At 45.4% G+C, this 17,631-nt stretch overlaps 1 protein-coding gene across 1 annotated transcript in view; it reads left to right on the plus strand.

Moving 5' to 3' along the window:
* LOC123770091 (zwei Ig domain protein zig-8) overlaps positions 1-17,631 on the plus strand; it is a 300,742-nt gene that overhangs the window by 150,175 nt on the left and 132,936 nt on the right. Inside the window, exon 2 of the mRNA XM_069301472.1 lies at positions 11,445-11,677. Coding sequence (XP_069157573.1) covers positions 11,445-11,677 — 233 coding nt within the window. The remainder of the gene's footprint in view (positions 1-11,444; positions 11,678-17,631) is intronic.

Below are 17,631 nucleotides of genomic sequence, written 5' to 3' on the forward strand. Positions count from 1 at the left end.
GGACGGGTGTTGAGGACGGGTGTTGAGGACGGGTGTTGAGGACGGGGTGTTGAGAACGGGTGTTGAGGACGGGTGTTGAGGACGGGTGTCGAGGACGGGTGTTGGCAGGTGTTGAGGACGGGTGTTGACAGGTGTTGAGGACGGGTGTTGACAGGTGTTGAGGACGGGTGCTGGGGACAGGTGTTGAGGACGGGTGTTGAGGACGGGTGTTGAGGACGGGTGTTGAGGACGGGTGTTGAGGACGGGTGTTGAGGACGGGTGTTGAGGACGGGTGTCGAGGACGGGTGTCGAGGACGGGTGTCGAGGACGGGTGTTGAGGACGGGTCTTGAGGACGGGTGTTGAGGACGGGTGTTGAGGACAAGTGTTGAGGACAAGTGTTGAGGACAGGGAAAGGAATGGTGCCCAACCACTTGTGGACGGTCGGGGATTGAACACCGACCTGCATGACCTGAAACCGTCGCTCTACCGTCCAGCTCACTATGGTTGAGCCTATTAGGACGAGACTGGGATCTAGTAATGAGCCTTGAGAGGCTCCACTTATTACTTCTCTCTTTATGAGAGCATCCTGTAAAGTGGTTCCTCGCCCACCTTGAGGAACGCCCACCTTGACACTTCTCGATCCATGAGTCTCTGATGTAAGTGGCAAGGTAAAGTGTCTCAAACCCAACACTTTCTCTCCTGTGGCTGTAGTTATCTTATGTTGTTGAGACGGCTTCTCCTTCGTCAAATACATCTTCTTGTTTGGAGGCAAAATTCATCTGTACTTTGGCCACCACGAGTCTCCTCCTAATGTCTCTCTATTATATTCCATTCACCTAGGCTGGATGGGTCTCGAACAGTGGACCCCACGTGTGTGAGGTCGACGCTCAATCAACTGGGCTATGAGCAGGTCCCGTTGCTCTCACCACATCCAGGTTATCTTGTTAATTTTCTTTGTCCTATTTGGATCGTTTTATCTCCTGGTGGTGTTGTCTGTTATCTTAGACACTGTAGAGCCCGGGGTAAGCCTGGCTCCAAGCCTGGGGCAAGCCTGGCTCCAAGCCTGGCTCCAAACTTGGCTCCAAACCTGGCTCCGGCTTGTCAACTTCTTGGGAGCTTTTATTGAGTACCTCAAATATTTCTTGATTATTCTATGTGTGGGCTCGCTAGTGACTAGCTCGATCATTCCTCGACATCTTTCTTCAGATGTGGCAAAGTTGCGGTTTAAACTGATCCTTAACGTTGATTGCTAGGTCATTCTGATACTACTCTGTTGCTCTTCGAATTCTTGTGTGTTCGCTTGTGTTCTGTGCTCTCCCTTGCTCGTATAATTCTCTTCGCTCCTCCTAGCCATGGTCATAGAACCATGCCAAACAAAGGTCCTTGGAGCCTCTATTTCTTAGAGGATGCTGCACTCCTCTTTCAATAGCTTTGCATTTCATTCATATGTAGGTTATTATGTCTTATGTTTTTCCGCTATTTTTTTTATTTTTTATTTCTCGAGGTATTCTAAGACTTATACATTCATGCATCTTGCCTTTTTGTAATGCCTGTCCTCCACACACTGTTTCCACAGTCACCGTTCCTGCCGTATAGTGAGGCTGATACACAGTGATCAGTGTCCCCCCCCCCTCCCCTCCATCTTCCTCATTGGAATTTCTTCATTTCCTCTCGATGTTGAATTAAGAAATTCCTCTTCTCAAATTCACAAATCCAATTTAGTTGTCTGTTAAATTTGATCTTGATTGAAGTCTTCTAATGTTAGCAGATTTGCTCTCCATCTCAATATTGATATCTTAAAATTTCGTGTGTGTGTGTGTGTGTGTGTGTGTGTGCGTGCGTGCGTGTGTGTGTGTGTGTGTGTGTGTGTGTGTGTGTGTGTGTGTGTGTGTGTGTGCGTGCGTGTGTGTGTGTGTGTGTGTGTTTCCATTTGTTAACTACTCTGACACTGATTTTTTTTCTAATATCTCTGTGGCTCATTTGGGCACTCAATTTCCACCTGTATTCCTTAGTGCGTGTGCCCCTTGTGTTAAATAACCTGTCTTTATCTACCTCTGTCAATTCCTCTGAGAATCTTGTATGTGGTGATCATGTCCCCTCTAACTCTTCTGCCTTCCAGCGACGTGAGGTTTAATTCCCATAGTCTCTCCTCGTAGTTCATACCTCTCAGCTCGGGTACTAGTCTGATGGCAAATCTTTGAACCTTTTCCAATTTAGTCTTATACTTGACTAGATATGGACTCCATGCTGGAGCTGCATACTCCAGGATTGATCTGACATATGTGGTAAACAAGGTTCTGAATGATTCCTTACACAAGTTTCTAAAGGCCGTTCTTATGTTGGACAACCTGGCATATGCCGCTGATGTTATCCTCATGATATGGGCTTTAGGGGACAGGTCTGGCATGTTATGCAACCTGTCCTCTTAAAATAACGTCGCTTTAGGCCGTTTGCCCGTATGGCCGAAAATGGACGTAATTTGAAAATGAAAAAAAAATGAAAATAAATTTGGGATTTTTTTTTAACAGCAGCAAGTTAAGGGTCCTCTGATAGGTTAGGTGGGCAGGAAATTCTCATAAAGTTTCAAAACGTTATGAAAAACGTTAATTGAAAGTTTCCTCTTCTAAGCTTGCCGAGTAAGCCATACGACTCAAACAGAAAACGAGACAGTACGTCACTTTTGTGAGTCGATTTAATTTCAAATTACGTCCAAATTTGGCCATAGCGCGCATACCAGCGAAAAGTGACGTTATTTTTAAGAGGACGGGTTGGATATCAACCCCAAGTCTCTCTGACTCTTGAAGAATTTCATCTCCCAAATGATACCTTGTATCTGGCCTCCTGCTCCTTACACCAATCTTCATTACATTACTTTTGCTTGGGTTAAACTTTAACAACCAACCATTTGTTCAGCTGCAGCTTGTCCAGGTCTTCTTGAAGCCTCAAACAGTCCTCTTCTGTCTTAATCCTTCTCATAATTTTGGCGTCGTTAGCAAACATTGAGAGGAATGAGTCTATACCCTCCGGGATAACATATACGTATATCAGAAACAGGATAGGTCCGAGTACAGAGCCCTGTGGGACTCCACTGGTGACTTCACGCCAATCTGAGGTCTCACCCCTCACTGTAACTCTCTGCTTCCTATTGCTTAGGTACTCCCTTATCCACTGGTGCACCTTACCAGTTACTCCTGCCTGTTTCTCCAGCTTATGTACCAGCCTCTTATGGGGTACTGTGTCAGAGGCTTTCTGACAGTCCAAGAAATTGCAGTCTGCCCGGCCATCTCTTTCTTGCTTAATCTTTGTCACCTGGTCGTAGAATTCTATTAAGCCTGTAAGGCAAGATTTACCCTCCCTAAACCCATGTTGGCGATTTGTCACGAAGTCCCGTCTCTCCAGATGTGTTGCTAGGTTTTTTCTCACGATCTTCTCCATCACCTTGCATGGTATACAAGTTAAGGACACTGGCTTGTAGTTCAGTGCCTCTTGTCTGTCATCTTTTTGTAAATTGGGACCACATTCCATATTTCTGGTAGGTCTCCCGTCTTCAGTGACCTACTATAAACTATGGAGAGTGGCAAGTAAAGTGCCTCTGCACACTCTTTGAATTCCCATGGTGAGATTCTGTCTGGATCAACAGCCTTTCTCACATCCAGATGTATGTGTGTGTGTGTGTGTTTACTAGTTGTGTTTTTGCGGGGGTTGAGCTTTGCTCTTTCGGCCCGCCTCTCAACTGTCAATCAACTGTTTACTAACTACTATTTTTTTTTCCCCACACCACACACACACACACACCCCAGGAAGCAGCCCGTGACAGCTGACTAACTCCCAGGTACCTATTTACTGCTAGGTAACAGGGGCACTTAGGGTGAAAGAAACTTTGCCCATTTGTTTCTGCCTCGTGCGGGAATCGAACCCGCGCCACAGAATTACGAGTCCTGCGCGCTATCCACCAGGCTACGAGGCCCCCTATGTGTGTGTGTGTGTGTATATTTCCCCCGTGCCTGCAGTAAGTCATATCTCTATTACCTGTACGCTCTCTGGTGCCTAGGAAAATTTGGTATATGTAAAGGATAGCCTGAGTTGTCGGGTGGAGATAAATATACGGTTTTGTTTTTGGTTTTGAATGTGGCTTACGCCTTTTACCATTGCAAATATGACTGTGGAATGAAAGATTCCCATGGAAGGAAGTCAGGACACATTGCATTGTGGGAGCAACGCCAGCCGCCTGGTGATTGGTCACTGCCGGTCCTGTGACAATGTTGACTACTGAGGGCAGCGCCCCAGGGCGTGACATCAGCAGGGCAGTGGGCGCCAGCAGATGAGCACGGCAATGTGCTTTGTGAGCTCTCCAGTTTGAGAGGCCAGGGAGCCTCAAAAGGTAGATTATTCAGCAAGTTATTACTACAGACGTCGAGGAAGACTTGTCAACTCCAGGGGAGCGTAAGAAGGCATGGCTCAGCAGGTGAAGTGGACGCCAGGAGCTAGAGGCCGACAAGTTCTACGACCGTGTGTGTGTGCAGGCACTGGCAGGAGCCGCGTCGGGGTTCCTGCGGGTCATGCACTGCTATAACTGAGAGAGGCTGGCGGGACGAGTCTAATCCACTGTGCTGTGTAGGGACACTGTGAATGAGGCCACTGGGAAGTGTCACCGAGTTCATTTGTGCAAGGGACGAAGATATGAGCAGTGTCAGAAGGAGGATCTGCAGTGAGGGACACGAGCATGGAGATGACGCGCCAGCTACGAGTCACCTGGGACCTATACGAGCCGGGCCCTTGACAACGAAGAGCTGACCTGCCAGCAAAGACCACCACCTGCCATCACTAGAAGCAGTTTACGACTAGTGCAGCAGAAAGAGTTCCCCCTGCTGCTGCTCTAAGGGGACCGTCCGTCCACCTGCAGTAGGGGCCATTTGTCAGTGACACTTGGTTTGAGCAATCCCAAAGGCCATCTGCCCCTGTCAAAGGTTTTCTTGCCTTGTTACCCATAAACTTTCGTGAAAACCATTACAGATACGAACTGACCCCTGTCAGCCCGATGGGTGACCTTCATGATGCAACCCGTTCTCGCACTTTCTTACAGTCAATATTGACTTATTAAATACGTGCATATGTGACATACTAAACATACTAGTTCACCTTGAAAAGCTTCATAGAAAACACCGACCTTACCTAACCTTCTTAGTATGTTAAGATAAGCATCTTATTGCTTTGTAATTACAATTATTACTTAACCTATACCTATAATAGGTTAAGCAATAATTGTAATACCTATAATAACCTATACCTATAATAGGTTAAGTAATAATTGTAATTACGAAGCAATAAGATGCTTATCTTAACATACTAAGAAGGTTAGGTAAGGTCGGTGTTTTCTATGAAGTTTTTCAAGGTAAACTAGTATGTTAAGTATGTCACATATGCACATATTTAATAAGTCAATATTGACTATACGAAAGTGCGAGAACGGGTTGCATGATGATCCGGCTATGAATGATCGGTTGCCAGACAGTCCAAATTGTGGCAGAACCTTTCGAGACTATAGAGCAATGCGAGTCCATCTGAGCCGCATGCACACGGTCCAATACCACCAGGAACTTGAAGAGGCCGCGAGTAGAGCGGGTAGGCCCAAAGCGAGGTGGACCGATGAGGAGAAACGCCTCCTGGCAATGGAAAAGGTGAAACTGGAAGGCAGACCCCAGGCAGGCCGGGAAGGTATGAACCAGAGGCTGCAACAGCGCTTTCCTTCACGAACTTTAGAGTCCATCAAGAGTCAAAGGAAAAGGAATGAGTACAAAGAATTGGTGGTGGAATACAGAAATGGTGCGGAGGGCGAGGGAGTCTTCACTGTCAAACTCAGACAGTGAGGACGAGCAGCCTAGCCCATTAAGGAACCATGGACGGAGAGACAATATCAGGGTGGCGGTGGACGCCCCTGATGGCGCCGAACCTGACATGCCCTCCCCTGACGGGACCCGCCAGGAAGCTTCTTGGAAGGAAATCATGGTGGAATTCCTTGCAGCTATTGCACCCAGGGGCCAGGAAACTGAATGAGGGGAAGTAATGCTTGATAAGGGAATCACTGACTTGGTCAGTGGTAACGGCCATAACGTGGATAGGATCCTTGAGCGCCATGCTCGAGTGGTTACTTCTGCCAAAAGATCTGGTGACCTTGCACTGCGCCCTCGCCCTGCGTGTCGACAGAGACCTCCACTGATTAATCGTGCCAATCCAACGCAACCTCCGACCGGAAGAAAGAGGGAGCGAAGAGCACAGTACATTCTGTGTCAGACCCTGTACGAGAAGGATTGTTCAAAAGCCGCTGCGTGCGTCCTTTCCGGAGACTGGAAAGTAACCCCCACTGAGGTGGAGCCAGCTTGTCTCTTTCCATTCTGGGAGACGCTCTTCTCTAGACCCACATCACCGGACCGCCACCCAATTCATGACCGTGATCCAGTTAATCAGCAACTAGGGGATCCTATAACACTAGAAGAAATCCTTGTTACTTTTAAAGCAAGTGACAATGCTGTTCCCGGCCAAGACGGTATCACTATACGTCTACTTAAAGCTATACCAATCAGGGTGTTTGCAAAGTTGTTTAATCTGTGGTTGGTAAACGAATCCCTGCCACAACCTCTTCGCAAGAATAAGACAGAGCTATTAGCTAAGAAACCTAACCCAGACTCTCCTTCCTATTATCACCCCAAAACCATGTCATCTACAATAGTGAGGCTGTTTCATAAGATTCTGAGCAGCAGACTCTCCGAGGCAGTCAGGATCGACAGGCGGCAGAAGGCCTTCATCCCTGTGGACGGAAGCCCTGAAAACCTGGTGATCCTGGATGCCCTCCTTGCTGAGGCTCGTGCGCTCAAGCACAACACGCACCTGGCGTTTCTGGATATGGAGAAGGCTTTTGATAGCATCTCCCATCCGGCCATCCATTGGGCCATGAAACATAAAGGCTTTCCGAAGCCTTTAAGGACATACATAATGTCGGGCTATGATCAACCGTAATAACCAGCCAAGGGGAGAAGTCAAAGGACATCCTGATCACTAGGGGGGTGAAACAGGGTGATCCCCTGTCTCCATTTCTCTTTAACCTTAGGGAGCCGGTCGGCCGAGCAGACAGCACACTGAACTTGTGATCCTGTGGTCCCAGGTTAGATCCTGGGTGCCGGCAAGAAACAATGGGCAAAGTTTCTTTAACCCTATGCCCTGTTACCTAGCAGTAAAATAGGTACCTGGATGTTAGTCAGCTGTCATGGGCTGCTTCCTGGTGGTGGAGGCCTGGTCGAGGACCGGGCCGCGGGGACACTAAAGCCCTGAAATCATCTCAAGATAACCACAAGATAACCTAGTAATTGATGAGGCAATTACTAGGGCTAAGGACTTGGGACTAGGGGATGGACTGGGGGGCAAAAAGGTATCAGCACTGGCATTCGCTGACGATCTGGTTGTGGCAGCAGAGACGGCTGCCGGACTACAGACACTTAAAACAAGTATTTGCCACACACTGGGTGGCTTTGGTCTCAAAGTAAATGCTGTGAAATGCCGTACGCTAAGCATAGCGATCGATGCACATCGTAAGATGTGGCATGTTCCCACCAGGAAGGCATACTACGTCGGGGACGATGAAATAGGTACTATGAGTGTGGCAGGTACTATGAGTGTGGCGGACATGTATAAGTATTTAGGAATACTTATCGGGGCCGGAGGCAAACGCCTATCCTATGGTTCCTTGTTTGAGGACTGCCTGACGAACATCACTAAGGCGCCACTCAAACCCCAACAGAGGGTATACCTACTAAAACACCACCTAATCCCCAAGATGAACCACCGGCTTGTTCTCGGACGCGTGTTTAAGACGGAATTAGCAAGGCTTGACCGGCAGCTGTGGCTGCCTCATGATACTCCTAATGTCTATTTTCATGCCAACGTGAAGGACGGTGGACTAGGAATTCCCGACTTGGCTACATCAATCTGTTTACAGAAGAACAAGCGGCTCGGGGCGTTGGTAGAGTCGGAGGATCCAGTGGTAGTGGCAGTGGCTCTCCTACCCGTATTCCAAGCGTGAATGCGTCGATGGGTAGACACAATCCCAGGATCACTGTGCACATGGCGCATAAGGGTTAATATAGTCTTGCTTAGGTGAACCGCAGCCAGGATAGCTGGTAGCCAACTATCTAAGCAGAGTCGTTATCTGGAGTACCACTTCTCCAAATGGTTTCTCACAAGAGGGTGGATGACCTGGCCGGAGCCCACGAGTGGGTAAGGTGGTGGCCGGAGGGACCCCAATGCACATACATGATATCCCTCCCGCTCCGGGGCCTTGTTAGGAGCTTCCACCACGAATAGTTTTTTCCATGTATGCCGATGTCAAGTCACCAATCCTACTGCTTAGGCAGCTTGTTGTTTTGCCTTCAGCTTTAGTTCTTTTTAATGATATACTGTGCACTGTATACTGTATACCCTTTGTGTGCTGTGTCCCATATAAGAAAAATGAAATACAAAAGAATTTTCCATTTTGTGTATGTTATTATATGTTATTATTATTATCATCTTAACTCTTGTGGGTTGTGATGAGATCTGCCATTTATGTGAGTTTTAGTTTGTGTTTGATAGGGTATTAGGTATGCTTAGGGGCGCCTTCTCGCCATGCCCTGTGGCTGGGGGGATTGGTGCCCTGAAGCTACATAAACACCCTATACCCCCGCTCCCCCCTGAAGTGGCAAGGGGAGTTACAGGTCAACAATAATAGATAATCTCTCCCTCCCCATTTCCCTTGAGGTTAGCTGAAGTTTATCATTATTGATTTATTGTTAGGAGATCACCAGCATTAACATATATGCAGCGATAGCAATATATGTGTATTTATTTCATATACGAACTATTAGCGATTATTGCGGAAGGACAGTATCCACTCTGAGTTTTGCTGAAGAGTGAACCAATTTGGTTAATGTGCCGGCGAGAGGACACAAGTATCAGCGTGACTGTTAGCCAGGATGTTTGGACTGTATCAGCTGATGGCGTTGCCAGAGGTGACTTACTAGACTGTTGCCATCGTCTACCAGTGTAGCGGGTAGTATCACCTGTGATCCCGTGTAGTGATGTACTCAGTAAATTCACTTATATTTTACCTGTGTGTATGTTATCTCCTCCATCTCTTGAATAATTAGTAGAGCAATTGAATTGTTACACATCACACATCCTGTCAGAGTATTCTGGGCTAGAAACTATTGATGAGTCCCAGTATATGAGTGGCTGAAAACTGACGTAATTTGAAAATAAACAAAATTGAAAATAAATTTGGGATTTTTTTTTTCCAGAACAGTAAGTTAAGTTTCCTCTGGTAGATTAGGAGGGCAGGACATTCTCCTAAAGTTTCAAAACGTCATGAAAAATGTTAATTGAAAGTATCCTCTCCTAACCTAACAGACTAAGCCGGAGAACCTTAACAGAAAACGGGACAGTACATCACTTTCGTGAGTCGATTTCATTTCAAATTACATCAGTTTTTGACCATAGCGCGCATACCAGCGAAAAGTGACGTTATTTTGAGAGGCCGGGTTGGAGAGGAAGGGCCGAGCTGACCTCACTCGCTGCCATGGTTACAAGGCCGAGTTGCAGGAAGGTACTCCAACCCCCGAGCGCTGTCCACTCAGCCACAAAGCCCGGTGTGTGTGTTTGTGTGTATGTGTATGTGTGTGTGTGTGTGTGTGTGTGTGTGTGTGTGTGTGTGTGTGTGTGTGTGTGTGTACTCACCTAGTTGTGCTTGCAGGGGTTGAGCTCTGGCTCTTTGGTCCCGCCTTTCAAATGTCAATCAACTGTGTGTGTGTGCATGTGTGTTTTATTCTACTAATCCTCCTGTTTAGAGAGTCCTTTTTGTAGCTGTGTGCACCATAGTACAAACATTGACGTACCGATCAATTAGATAGTCGAACTTTGAACTATTCACTTTGTAGAGTCTGATAAAAATGAAGCTAAAAACAAATATAAATATCCCTAGGCCTAGTATAGTACACATGTGTACTATATCAGGCCTCAGGTAGCGTGTATTAGGCCTAGGAAGGTTAGGTTAGGTTAGTTTGTCTTCGCAACAAAAGTAGAAAATCGTTTTCCGGTTTGTCCAAATTTAATAGTACCGATTTCTACTTTCTAATTGCGTTGTGCGTCGGTATGTGTACTATGGTGCTCATCCTTCCTATAAGTACTGCCAAAACAGGAGGACGGGCTGGTATTATCATATATGAAGCTTGTTTAAAAACACAAAATTCTGTTATTTTCCTAAATTAGCTAATGTTTCTGCCTTTGTTGTCATATTGTATCACTATTTTGCTCTCTCCCTCTCTCTTCCTACCCCCCCCCCCCCCCTCCAACCACTTGGGCTGGACGGTAAGCGACGGTCTCGCTTCCTGCAGGTCGGCGTTCAATCCCTCACCGTCCAAGTGGTTGGGCACCATTCCTTTCCCCACGTCCCATCCCTAATCCTTATCTTGACCCCTTCCTTGTGCTATATAGTCGTAATGGCTTGGCGCTTTCTCCTGATAGCTTAGCTTCCTACCCCCCCCCCCTCCCTAGTTCGGTAATTCCGGAGCACACAACTGCTAATTACACACCAGTTAAGACCATAGTTTACGTTAGAGTATACCCTCAATAGGCTCGAACCCTGGTCATATTTTATACACCGAAGAAGCCTTTATACCCACCATCATATTTGGATGTGATTGATCACTCCGGGAGTCATCAAGCATTTAAGTGTCCATTTACGAAACCTGTGCATCTTTCGTCAATCATGGTGACTTTGTTTACATTTGACAAACACAATACGAGCTGGGAAACGTTAAGGCGAGGTTGTCATTGTGTTAAACAACCTCGTATGGCTTCCCAGCTCGTCAACTGTTTTAATAAAAAGTTAACTAAGATGCGATGCTTGAGGAAAGATGTAAAGGCTTCGTCAGTGAGCCCGATACTGGCAGGGGTGATGGTAAATAGTTAATGGCGCCGTTTTAATATTTTATGGTTAGGATGCGGCTGTGGTTTTGGTGTTGAGGTGATTACGTTTGTCTCTAAAGGTTGTTAGTGTAATAGTTGTGTTGTTAGTGTTATTCAGCCTTTGTTGAGTTTGTAGACCAGCTGTCTGTTGATCTGTCTGCCTGTCTGCCTGTCTGTCTGTCTGCCTGTCTGCCTGTCTGACTGACTGTCTGTCTGCCTGTCTGACTGTCTGCCTGCCTGTCTGTCTGCCTGCCTGTCTGTCTGTCTGTCTGCCTGTCTGACTGCCTGTCTGTCTGCCTGTCTGACTGTCTGTCTGACTGTCTGTCTGCCTGTCTGCCTGACTGACTGTTTATCTGCCTGTCAGCCACCAGCCTGTGTGGTTAACTGTCCATGGTTTCAAACGCCATTATAAGGCGCCAACCCAACAACCTTCACCCCAGTACAACATGGTAGTGTGTCCCTTCCCCCGCAGGTGTGTGTGACTGGGGCGTGGCGTCAGCGTCGGAAGCAACGCCAGCCGACGCTGTCGACGACGACGCCGACAGCAGCAGCAGCAGCTTGAGGAAGAGGGAGCTGGTGGTGGGTCCCCGGGAGGAGGAGGCCGAGATGATCACGCCGGAGGAACAGAACAACACGGAGGTGGTGGCCCAGCTTGGCGGCACGGCGACTATCAAGTGTTACACTCACTTCCTTGGTGATGAGATGGTGAGTGTTGGCTGTGTCTCTCTGTGTCTCTCTGTGTGTGTGTGTCTCTGTGTCTCTGTCTCTGTGTCTGTCTCTGTCTCTGTGTCTCTGTGTCTGTGTCTTTGTGTCTCTGTGTCTGTGTCTCTGTGTCTCTGTCTCTCTGTCTCTGTGTCTGTGTGTGTCTATGTGTGTCTCTCTCTTCCTTTCCACTCTTCCTCCCCCTATTCTCTCTCTCTCTCTCTTAACTAAGACTAGGGATTATAAGGGCTGTCAGATGACGGGCCTAGTGAAACTGCAAGCTAGAGCTGTTATCCTACCTCAGCTTATCTGAAGCCTGCGCCTTGATACTCTTTTATTTCACGAGAATGTACTTTGAGACTATCACATAGGGAACTATCATATAAGGAACTCTCTCTCTCTCTCTCTCTCTCTCTCTCTCTCTCTCTCTCTCTCTCTCTCTCTCTCTCTCTCTCTCTCTCTCTCTCTCTCTCTCTCTCTCTCTCCCCCCAGGATGCAGAGCGTGGCGCAGGTGCTGGGTATATACAAGATGAATATTCAGGCGAGGCTCACAGGCGCCTCAGTGTAAAGCGAAAATCAGAATTACCAAATAACTCGCTTTCTAAAACAGACGAGAGGTTGAACGCGCTCTCAGAAGTAACTGACAACGGACAAAAAATATTTGAATTTGAATTGTTTTAACGGAAAAAATAGAAGTTTTACTCTTTAAAAAAACATCATAAACAGATTAATTTTCTTGGGTAAATTTAATTTATAATTAGATATAAGAGAAGGATTGACGAAGAAAATAAAAGATCCATAGGGAAAATGCAGGAATAAAAAGCCATTTTCCTTGGGGCGATGGTGCCGCGTTTCGTGGTGGTTCCCCGCGGACGGCTTAGCCTCGGACCAGGACCCGGAGCCAGAGGATCACAGGGCCGGGATCAGGTCCCCCTCCACCTTTCCCCTCAGGTCAGGCGCCCCTACATGCTCTTCACCTCTCTTCACTCCTCTTTGACTTTTACATTTCAAGTTAGTGTATGGAAGGGATGATGTGGCAACCCTGCAGGTGGATTTAAGGATGGCGTATAGGTTTGTAATTATGCGCGCGCGCGCACACGCACACACACACACACACACACACACACACACACACACACACACACACACACACACACACACACACACACACACACACACACACACACCACCACCGGTTAAGGGGCCGGTGGCTGACTGGACAGCACGCTGGACGCGTGATCCTGTGGTCCCAGTATCTTGGGACTACATATCTTGGGTGACCTTACCTATGCGGTCATATTCAACAACATATGTTTACTAGAAAGACTGCTACCAAAATATACTAATATATATATATATATATATATATATATATATATATATATAATATATATATATATAATATATAAATTCAACCCATCCTCCGAATTGACAGTACGATTTTATACTAAGTGTAATAAGTACACTTTCTTACTGTCATAACCAGTGCATAATTGCACTTATGGGGCTGTTACATTTACCCAACTCCCTCCCCCGATTTAATTCTCCTCGTTTTCTGTTAAGCCACTCATAATTTTAGGATGACGTTTTCAATTTCAAGTTGCAATACACAAGTTTTAAATATCAGGAATTTCTTTCTCAGGTTTATTAAACAATATAGATTTTATACAAAATTTTAAAATATTCTGAGTTACTTTACAACTTATTGATATATTTTAGTTTTGTTTTATAAAACTGTAATATCAATATAGCTATAGGTTAAGTACTAATTGTAATTAAGAAACAATAAAATTATTATCTTCAAAAACTAAGACGGTTAGGGGAGGTTGTGGTTTTCTATTCAGTTTTTCAGGTAAACTCAAATATTCACAATATATTTGACAGTACGATTTAATACTAAGTGAAAATAAGTACAATTACTAACTGCTATGAATAGTACATAATTGCACTTATTTGTCTCCTTACATTAACCACCCCATTTTTGGAGGACGGGCTGGTATATTAGTGGATGGCGTCGCCATGGGCTCCCAGCTGGGTGTCTTGTTTGCAAACTTTTACACGGGAACTATTGAGCAGAGTTCTGGTCGGGTTAGACCTAAAACCCGCCATCTACTGCAGGTATGTCGACGACATAGTTGTACAAGTCCCGGTTATCAAACGACTGTAGCAGTTGAAGGAAGCTTTCGAGCAAAACTCAGTTTTAAACTTCACCTATGAGACGGAGAGTGAGGGTAAGCTGCCCCTTCTTAGATGTAGCAGTCATGGAAAGGAACGGCAGCTTTCTTTATGCAGTATACACTAAGTATAGGGATGTGCCTTAACGCTGACAGCGACGGCCCGGAGAGATACAAACGGAGTGTTGTGAACGCTTATGTTGACCAAGCTCTTACTCACAGCTCTGGGTGGAAGCAGGTGGATGAGGAGTTGTGTTATGTTGAATAAAGCAGTTTTTGGTCAACAATGGTTTCTCCAATGGTTATGTCGAAGACATAATATAAATTCAGGTGGCGAGGTGTGCAACAGGTGAGGGAACAACTAACACCACAATACCCGCACTTCCAGTAAAATTGTTCTACAGAAACGTCTTCACCAAATCACTGACCCCCAGTAGCAATGGCTAAAATGATAGCATTTGGGACTTTAATACATTTTGCCCCGGAGTATACTAAACTAATCCTAGAACAACAAAATTTAGGATCTCAACACGAAATTGGGCAAGTGTTTGAGGCCATAAATAATGAGGCAGACAAGATGGCTCCCCGAAGTGCCCAACTGTTGCCGCCCTCTGACACTGTGAATGTAGTAACAAGCTCTCAGCATCCTCCCACAAACTCTCAAAATTCTTGGTCGCAGAATCGCACCCATCTTGAGGTTATCTTGAGATGATTTCGGGGCTTTAGTGTCCCCGCGGCCCGGTCCTCGACCAGGCCTCCACCCCCAGGAAGCAGCCCGTGACAGCTGACTAACTCCCAGGTACCTATTTACTGCTAGGTAACAGGGGCATTTAGGGTGAAAGAAACTTTGCCCATTTGTTTCTGCCTCGTGCGGGAATCGAACCCGCGCCACAGAATTACGAGTCCTGCGCGCTATCCACCAGGCTACGAGGCCCCGAGTCTACGGCCCCATGGCCGTAGTCCGCAGTCACATTCTCCTCCTCATAACTTGCCGAGGTCCTACCGTGCCCAGGTCCTGTGAGACACTGAGGCCTGCCTCAAGAGCCGCGAGTGTCGGCTCTGTGGAACATGACGTCAGAGGCCTACTCCCCTGTGATTGGCTATAACCCAACCGTCATATAATTTGAATACTAACAAATGCACACTGCATTCAGGGTTCCTGCCCGCCATCTGAGGAGCTGGAGGAACTCGACAACTTACGATAATCATCTTTGTACCCTATATGTAACTCCTTTTTTGTAACAAAGTTTAATTAAAACGAATATATATGTGTACATACAAAAGAATGGAGGTGGTAGAAGAAAATATTAATTAAAGTGTTCAGTGAGTATCCACAAGTTCTTCTCAGAATACTCTTTATTTTGTTCTCCGAGGCTATAGGTCCCTATACTATATATATATATATATATATATATATATATATATATATATATATATATATTGGTGTATACTGGCAGCAGGTTTTCTTTCAAACATGTTTCATTGAATATGACCGCATATTCTGTATTTATTATTTTCTGGTTTAGGGCTTCTATCCCTCTAACTATTTTCTTAGCATCAGGGCTTAATTGGAATAGGAGTTCTCCAAAACTCATTTTCGTACTTTTAAGGTGAAGAAAAGAAGTGATTTACTATAGAGTGTATTACACTTATTTGTATAATTTGCACGACGTTTCGAACCTCCATGGTTCATTCTCAAGTGAACAGATCTTACAATACTAGTTGATTTTATACCCGCATTATGTCAGGTGATAATACAATGAAGGTGAAAAACATGGGGGGATACAAAAGGGATAAACATAGGGGCTGCAGAAGGCTTATTGGCCCATACGAGGCATCTCCTATCTAAACACAAAGATTAATCCAGTGTAATTGGCCTGTTATGTTGGACATTGTCTTCTGTGTTGGCATCGATATGTTCTTGTCTTGTCCTTACTCTCATGGTGGGTAGAGTAAATAGTTCCGTGATTTGGGTGTTCATGGTAGGTCGCTCTATTCTTATGTGAATTGCCTCAAGAATTTGTAATCTTCTTGAATCTTGGGTTTTGTCTATTATGCAAGTATTCTTGTTCAACATTTCTCTTGTTAGAGTAATGTCATGGGCTTGTCTCATGTGATTCCTAGGGGCACCAGATTGAAGATGGCATGTCAAACGCCTCGTCAGCTTGGTCGACGTCATACCTATGTACTTACATTGAAGGTTACATCCTTCGTGGGGGCAAGTGTACATGTATACAACGCTTGACTGCTGTAGAGGGTTCTCCGTCGGCTTCGGGCTGTTTTTGATAAGGAGTTCGGAAGTCTTCTTGGTTTTGTAGAATATTATCAGGTTTATGTTTTGGTTAGGAGTAGTGCTTTTTACTCCTTTACGGATTATTTCTTTCATTATTCTTTCCTCTTTTATATGTTCACTGTGCATGGTTGATTTGTAATATAATTTTATTGGGGGTGTTGTGGTTTCTGTTCTAGGTTCTGAATTATACCAACGGTCCAAGTGTCTTCTTATAGCAGCGTTTATTTCCGCGTTGCTATATCCGTTGTTCACCAATACCTGAGTTACTCTTTCAAACTCTCTACTCACGTTGCTCCATTCAGAGCAGTGGGTAAGCGCTCGACGAATATAAGCATTGAGAACACTGGCTTTGTATCTTTGGGGGCACTCACTTCTACCGTTCAGGCATAATCCTATGTTGGTGGGCTTGGTATATACGTTGGTGCTTAAAGAGGTTCCTGTTTTTGTTATTAGTACATCCAAGAATGGCAGACTGTTATTTTCACTATTTTCATGTGTAAATCGGAGTACTGACTCTCTCTCTAGGTGTCTTTTTAGGTCAATTTTTTAGGTCAAAATTGACCTAAAAAGACACCTAGAGAGAGAGTCAGTACTCCGATTTACACATGAAAATAGTGAAAATAACAGTCTGCCATTCTTGGATGTACTAATAACAAAAACAGGAACCTCTTTAAGCACCAACGTATATACCAAGCCCACCAACATAGGATTATGCCTGAACGGTAGAAGTGAGTGCCCCCAAAGATACAAAGCCAGTGTTCTCAATGCTTATATTCGTCGAGCGCTTACCCACTGCTCTGAATGGAGCAACGTGAGTAGAGAGTTTGAAAGAGTAACTCAGGTATTGGTGAACAACGGATATAGCAACGCGGAAATAAACGCTGCTATAAGAAGACACTTGGACCGTTGGTATAATTCAGAACCTAGAACAGAAACCACAACACCCCCAATAAAATTATATTACAAATCAACCATGCACAGTGAACATATAAAAGAGGAAAGAATAATGAAAGAAATAATCCGTAAAGGAGTAAAAAGCACTACTCCTAACCAAAACATAAACCTGATAATATTCTACAAAACCAAGAAGACTTCCGAACTCCTTATCAAAAACAGCCCGAAGCCGACGGAGAACCCTCTACAGCAGTCAAGCGTTGTATACATGTACACTTGCCCCCACGAAGGATGTAACCTTCAATGTAAGTACATAGGTATGACGTCGACCAAGCTGACGAGGCGTCTGACATGCCATCTTCAATCTGGTGCCCCTAGGAATCACATGAGACAAGCCCATGACATTACTCTAACAAGAGAAATGTTGAACAAGAATACTTGCATAATAGACAAAACCCAAGATTCAAGAAGATTACAAATTCTTGAGGCAATTCACATAAGAATAGAGCGACCTACCATGAACACCCAAATCACGGAACTATTTACTCTACCCACCATGAGAGTAAGGACAAGACAAGAACATATCGATGCCAACA

This window comes from Procambarus clarkii, chromosome 45 (assembly GCF_040958095.1).
Source record: "Procambarus clarkii isolate CNS0578487 chromosome 45, FALCON_Pclarkii_2.0, whole genome shotgun sequence".
NCBI classification, from domain to species: domain Eukaryota; kingdom Metazoa; phylum Arthropoda; class Malacostraca; order Decapoda; family Cambaridae; genus Procambarus; species Procambarus clarkii.